This window comes from Atheta coriaria, unplaced genomic scaffold, assembly GCF_025399875.1.
Source record: "Atheta coriaria isolate IRGN ID8LTWV9N9 unplaced genomic scaffold, Caltech_Dcor_3.1 hic_scaffold_18_pilon, whole genome shotgun sequence".
Classification (NCBI taxonomy): Eukaryota; Metazoa; Arthropoda; class Insecta; order Coleoptera; family Staphylinidae; genus Dalotia; species Dalotia coriaria.
The window spans coordinates 1-5,898 of NW_027045460.1; the positions used below are offsets into that span (position 1 = coordinate 1).

The following is a 5,898-nucleotide window of genomic DNA, read 5'->3' on the forward strand; positions in this document are numbered from 1 at the left end:
TTCAATCATCAACATTAAACCCGTTTCATAATAAGTGTTACAAAATACTAAAGAAGTTTATTTGATTAGTTACGATAAAGAATAACCTTAAAATGACCGATAAAAACATCATTTCTTGCAGTTCCTCTGTGATAAAATATAAGTTTAAAAACTATAAACCTATTTTATTTTTTAAAACGTTGCTGTTTTGGTTTTGTTTTCAGATTTTGTATTATAAAACAGGACAAAAAAGTAGGAGCGGTTTTAATTATATAAATATGTATACATGTACAATATATAAATGTATAATCTCCGCTTTAAAAAAATATTTGAGGATTTTTTTTATCATTACTCTAATATAACAATATAACTGAGTTTGTTTGAAATTGGAAAGTTGTCTAACAAATCATAATGTTCTTTCTTGAATTGAAATTCTCAACATTTTCCTTATAAAACTAAAAACCAAAATTTAGCCAAATCAGTCAAATATAAATAGGCATGTAATTAAACAAACTTTATTTTTTCGATTTTTAACTTGTCAATTCATGAAATGCACTTATAATTATACTCTGATACTGGTGAAAATTGGGAACATAATTTAAATTTTAAAAATTTCAGTTTAAATGTTTTTCTCATTTTTTCCGTGCACTTGTAAACAACGTATGATTTGTAAATGGGCATTATCAAATTTTTCATGTTTCGATAATTAGTACAAAATAAATTTTTCCTATCTTTCGAAATAAAAATTTTAAAGATATTCAAAAATGTTTGTAATAGTAGTATTTATTCCATTATTATAATTTGTAATTAACAAAGTTTTCTTAACACAACTTTTATTGCTATCCATATTAATTGTGATTTTGATTTGTAGGTGCAACACGAAAACTACTACGATGCGAAGTTTTTTGTAATTTAAAATTAATAAAATAAGAGTATTTATAGATGTTGTATTTACGGTAAGATCATTGTTCTGTTATGGTTGGGAGCATTATTTTATTTGCTTCTCTGCAAGCTCAGTAAAAGAAAAAAAGAAAAACTTTTACCATTTGGCATATACGCTAATCAACAGTGTGATAAATTATAGCACAAGGCTATTTCAGAAGTTGACCAACAACATCTAACACTGTTTAAATTTGCACATAGTACATATAAAAAAACCTAACCTAACCTAAGTTAACCTAACAAAACTAACGCGATGTTTAATAAAATAAAAATTACAACATATTACGTCCCTTGATAAAAAATTATAGACTGAGAAACACGAGTAACATTCTAGAATTTCCACAGCATACAGCAAAATACTTCAATTTTCCGATAAGCTAATGCTTCAACTGCCCACCAATTAACTTCGATTAGCTGTTATAGATTTTCTCATCATTTTCATATTAATACAACATTGCTATGAAGCCGACACAGGTACATCCTTAACTTTCAAACCACCTTCACTCGAAGATCCAATACCTCATTCAATGTTAACCCCAACCAACTTACAATCCCCCAACATGGTTTCTAGTACAATCTGGCTGGTAACATGGATCTACACCATCAAGTACGTGGGCAGTTCCTTTGCATTCTTCATGAGCTTCATGGCTCGGAGCAAATTATAAGGCGCGTGTGAACTACACCAGCCATGTGGTTCCACCCCCATGGATATATTCCTATCTTCAATACTTTCGATGGACAGAGATGTGCACAAAAAGTGGCACGTGCACGCTGTCGCACACCGATCGGACCGCCTCATTGGTCCACGACACACACCAAAAACCACTGGAAAAACACCCTCGCGATGAGAGTGAGGGGCGATTTGCAGGTGACAACCATTTCCTAAGGACTTCAGTTCATCGTAGGAGATACCTCGATGTGGTCGGGTTGAAGTTTTGAATTTGGAATTTCGAATCACAATCCTTCTTTGGATGTTTATTGTAAACATTTAATACGTGGACTTGTTTTTCACTAGGAATGTAGTGCCTTCAAAAGTGTGGATTTTTCTTTAATATTTTTGTGTAAAAAATCTGAAATAAATTTGATTACCAACAAATTGTTTGAGTTTCAACGCGATCAAAATGATGGAATTTAAGGTGCAGGGCCTTGTGGCCGATCTCATGCCTAATATTAGGCTCATGCAAGCTGCCGGCCATTTTATGTTCAATTATCATGCGGATAATAGTGGTGCGCTACATACTCTCAGGATTGGCTATTCCTGCTTGCATTTGTTGTTGGTTTTAGCTCAGTTTGGGTAAGTTTGATGTTGCAAAAACATAAAGTAAATAAAATTTTATATTTTTTGGCACATTAACTTAAAAAAGAAGTTAATATGTAAGAAACTATTAAAATTAATCATAACAAAAGCTAAAAGTAAAATATAAAGGTATAATACATAATTGTTTTTTTTTATATTTAAATGAAAATTACAAACATGTATACATTTTATATTTTATAGAAAAATGTACTTACATAACAGATAATTTTGAAATACTGAATTTTGTGTAAAATTTATTTTCAGCTTCACTTTTGGCAATCTGGCATTGCAAATGGATGATGTGAATGATTTAGCTGCAAACACCATCACGGTTCTATTCTTTACCCATTGCATCACCAAATTTGTGTATTTCGCTGTCCGATCCAAACTCTTTTATCGGTAATAAAACATTTCAAATAATTTTCTTAAATTTCTGAACTTATTGTGTATACATCTGAACATAGGACACTAGGAATTTGGAACAATCCCAATTCTCATCCGTTGTTCGTAGAATCAAACAATCGTTACCACGGCATCTCCTTAACGAAGATGCGTCAAGTGCTGATGATTGTGTTAGTTGGAACCATTTTTAGTGCAGTTTGTAAGTAAATTATTTAGTTTTTCTCTCTTCAATTTTGCCGGTTTGAAGTAGTTGTCAAAGAAGAGATTTATTTTTAAACAGGCTGGACTGCAATTACATTTGTTGGTGACAGTACCCATACTCACAAGGACCCCAACAATGAGAATGAAACTATTACTGAGCCCATTCCACGATTGTTGATTAATTCATTTTATCCCTGGAATGCCATGTCTGGACTACCATATGTACTGTCTCTTGCCTACCAGGTAAGATTTCAATAATAAAGTAACCCAAAAATATCATGAAATTTGTTAGTATATTATTTGTTATTTGGTTTATCAATAGGTTTACTACGTGCTGTTTTCAATGCTGCACGCTAACTTGCTGGACGTTCTCTTCTGCTCCTGGTTAATCTTCGCCTGTGAGCAATTGCAACATCTCAAAGGGATCATGAAACCTCTAATGGAACTCTCTGCCACGCTTGACACCTACGTTCCAAAAAGTGCTGAACTGTTTAGAGCTGCAAGTGCCAATTCACAAGACAATTTGGTCGAAAATGGTAAGGATAGTAATTTTAGCACAAATTATGCGTTATGATAATTCTAAACAATTCTTTAGACTACAACAACATGAAGAACGAAGACCTCGACCTCAAGGGCATTTACAGCACTCAGCAGGAAATGGGAATGAACTATCGTTCGGGAGCACTTCAGCAATTTGGGAATGGTGGCGGGATTGGTCCCAATGGTCTCACGAGGAAGCAGGAGTTAATGGTGCGTTCTGCCATCAGATACTGGGTTGAGAGACATAAGCACGTTGTCAGGTAGTGTATAAAACCTATTAAAAGTATTTATACCAAAACACAACTTTTTCATCTTTCTTTTTTTTCCGAAGATTGGTTACGGCTATTGGAGATGCCTATGGAATTGCCCTCCTGCTTCACATGTTGACCTCGACTATCACCTTAACTTTGCTTGCGTACCAGGCAACAAAGATTGATGGTGTTACCAAGTACGCCGCCACTGTCCTCGGCTATCTGTTCTACGCCCTTGCCCAAGTATTTCTCTTCTGCATTTTTGGCAACCGCCTCATTGAAGAAGTAATTATAACAAGATTGTAAATAATAATTGTTATACATTTGCTTGATGTTTCAAGAGCTCATCGGTCATGGAAGCCGCTTACAGTTGCCACTGGTATGATGGTTCAGAGGAAGCGAAGACTTTCGTCCAGATCGTCTGTCAACAATGTCAAAAAGCCATGTCAATATCCGGCGCCAAGTTCTTCACAATTTCTTTGGATCTCTTTGCTTCGGTAAGTGATGCAATCATCAGAACCTTTCATGTAAAAGTTCATTGTATCATATTCTCATAATCATTGTGACGGATACTATAAATGCGAATCTGAGTTTGTTGACTTTTTCGCGCTCAAACCATTGAATCAATTTTGAAATATTAGTTAGTATAGACATATTTTGGCATTTTTAAACACAAATAAGCTGAAGGTTATGAGAAAAATATAATTTTCTGAGTGTAAAATAGGAGATAACCGTGGGTTTGGCGATTCAATCACATTAAATGCCCTTATTTGTACAAAATTACTCTGTTGTTAAAATAAGAAACAGGAAATCAATTAAGTAGGCTCCTTAGTTCATAAATGTGTTACTTTCAGGTACTTGGTGCAGTAGTCACCTACTTCATGGTGTTGGTGCAACTCAAATAAACCACCAAAAAACAAGGAAATTTGAAGAAACTAAACACATTAATTTTGTTACGATTGCTTTTTAAGAAGTTTATACAAATAAGACTTGCAACTGTCGGTATGATGAAAATGTCGCACTTTGCATCAAGTTTATTTAATTTGTAAGTTTTAAAGATCACCCTAAAATATATTTTGATAATATAATCTTTGTTTTAAATGACAGATAATAAGACAAAATAAGCATTCAAAAGTGTCTTATTAAAATAGTGTATTTTTAACATTTAATACCAATATTTTTATGGCAAATGAATGCAAAATGAATACCAGATCACGATACAGTTGGTCAGTTAGCAGTTAAAAGTTACTACCAGATGACAGAATTAAAGGTGCCAAGAAATACATAGCGGTTTATTATTTCAATATAAAATGCCGCAACAAGTTTATTCGAAACAAATAAACGTTGTGTACCATGATCGCAATAGAAACAGATACCTACCTCATTCTTTTGTTTTAGAAATTTAACATATTAATAACTGAAATTTTAAACATTGTTATATTCCACTCCAACATAATTGTTGCAGCAGAGGGGAAATTATTCAACGCATTATTAAAATTAAAAAGGCACTGAGATATTTAATTGTTATCCACGTAAAATTAGAGATTACTAAAACTAATAAATTACCAACAATCATTAGAAAATTTGATATTATAAATATAATTATTGCTGTTAAGAGAATTACGAGATTTAAAATAAATAAATGTGTATTTATCATCACAAACTGCTATCCTATCGTCATCTATTGGCGAGAAATTATTCAAACATTCCTAGGTGCAAGCGTATGGATTTCCAGGACGTCGAGGTCGAGGAGTCGGGAAACACTCCCGACTTTCCCGAGTGGTTATCAGCTGCTCCAGACTTTGCGCATGCGTTCTTCCAAATCAAACCCAACATTGCAATCCTGCAGCATCGTGCTACAGCAACCCCAAACATCTAGCAATAAAAATTTATTTAGATACACAATATAATCATAATCACTGGCTGAATCAATCAACACGATCATCAAAAACCAAGTGAATAATAAGCAAAATGTTTAACTTTTAATCATTCAAATGTCAAGAGGAAAAATACTAATTTAATACCTTTTTAATACCATTCCTATATAAATATCTAAATCGGTTGTGAAAATACAATAAAAGCAGTGGTTGTCACTTATACCACATAACATTTATTTTTACTAAAACAAATAAATCAGAAGAGAAGATATTTCAATTCGTACTAAAATTAAACGAAACAAAAACCGAACAAAACTAATATTACGTAAGTTAACTTCAAGATAAACATTATTACCTGGAAACATTTTTTCCAAGTTGCATCAACAAGTGAATCAATTAAATTATAATA

At 32.8% G+C, this 5,898-nt stretch overlaps 1 protein-coding gene across 1 annotated transcript; it reads left to right on the forward strand.

The window, feature by feature from the left end:
* Positions 1–1,776: 1,776 nt before the first annotated feature.
* On the forward strand, positions 1,777–5,275 carry Orco (odorant receptor co-receptor). The gene is made up of 9 exons (XM_065315970.1): positions 1,777–2,215; positions 2,483–2,617; positions 2,683–2,819; positions 2,901–3,064; positions 3,144–3,357; positions 3,417–3,621; positions 3,693–3,897; positions 3,954–4,109; positions 4,467–5,275. Exons 1-9 carry the CDS (start codon positions 2,043–2,045, stop codon positions 4,515–4,517), a joined length of 1,440 nt encoding a protein of 479 aa, XP_065172042.1. The 5' UTR covers positions 1,777–2,042; the 3' UTR covers positions 4,518–5,275.
* Positions 5,276–5,898: the final 623 nt, after the last annotated feature.

Coding starts and splice junctions, on each gene's coding strand:
- Orco (XM_065315970.1), top strand. CDS start 2,043: ATGATGGAATTTAAGGTGCAGGGCCTTGTGGCCGATCTCATGCCTAAT. Junction 3,065..3,143: donor TACTGTCTCTTGCCTACCAG/GTAAGATTTCAA, acceptor GTTTATCAATAG/GTTTACTACGTGCTGTTTTC. Junction 3,358..3,416: donor AGACAATTTGGTCGAAAATG/GTAAGGATAGTA, acceptor ACAATTCTTTAG/ACTACAACAACATGAAGAAC.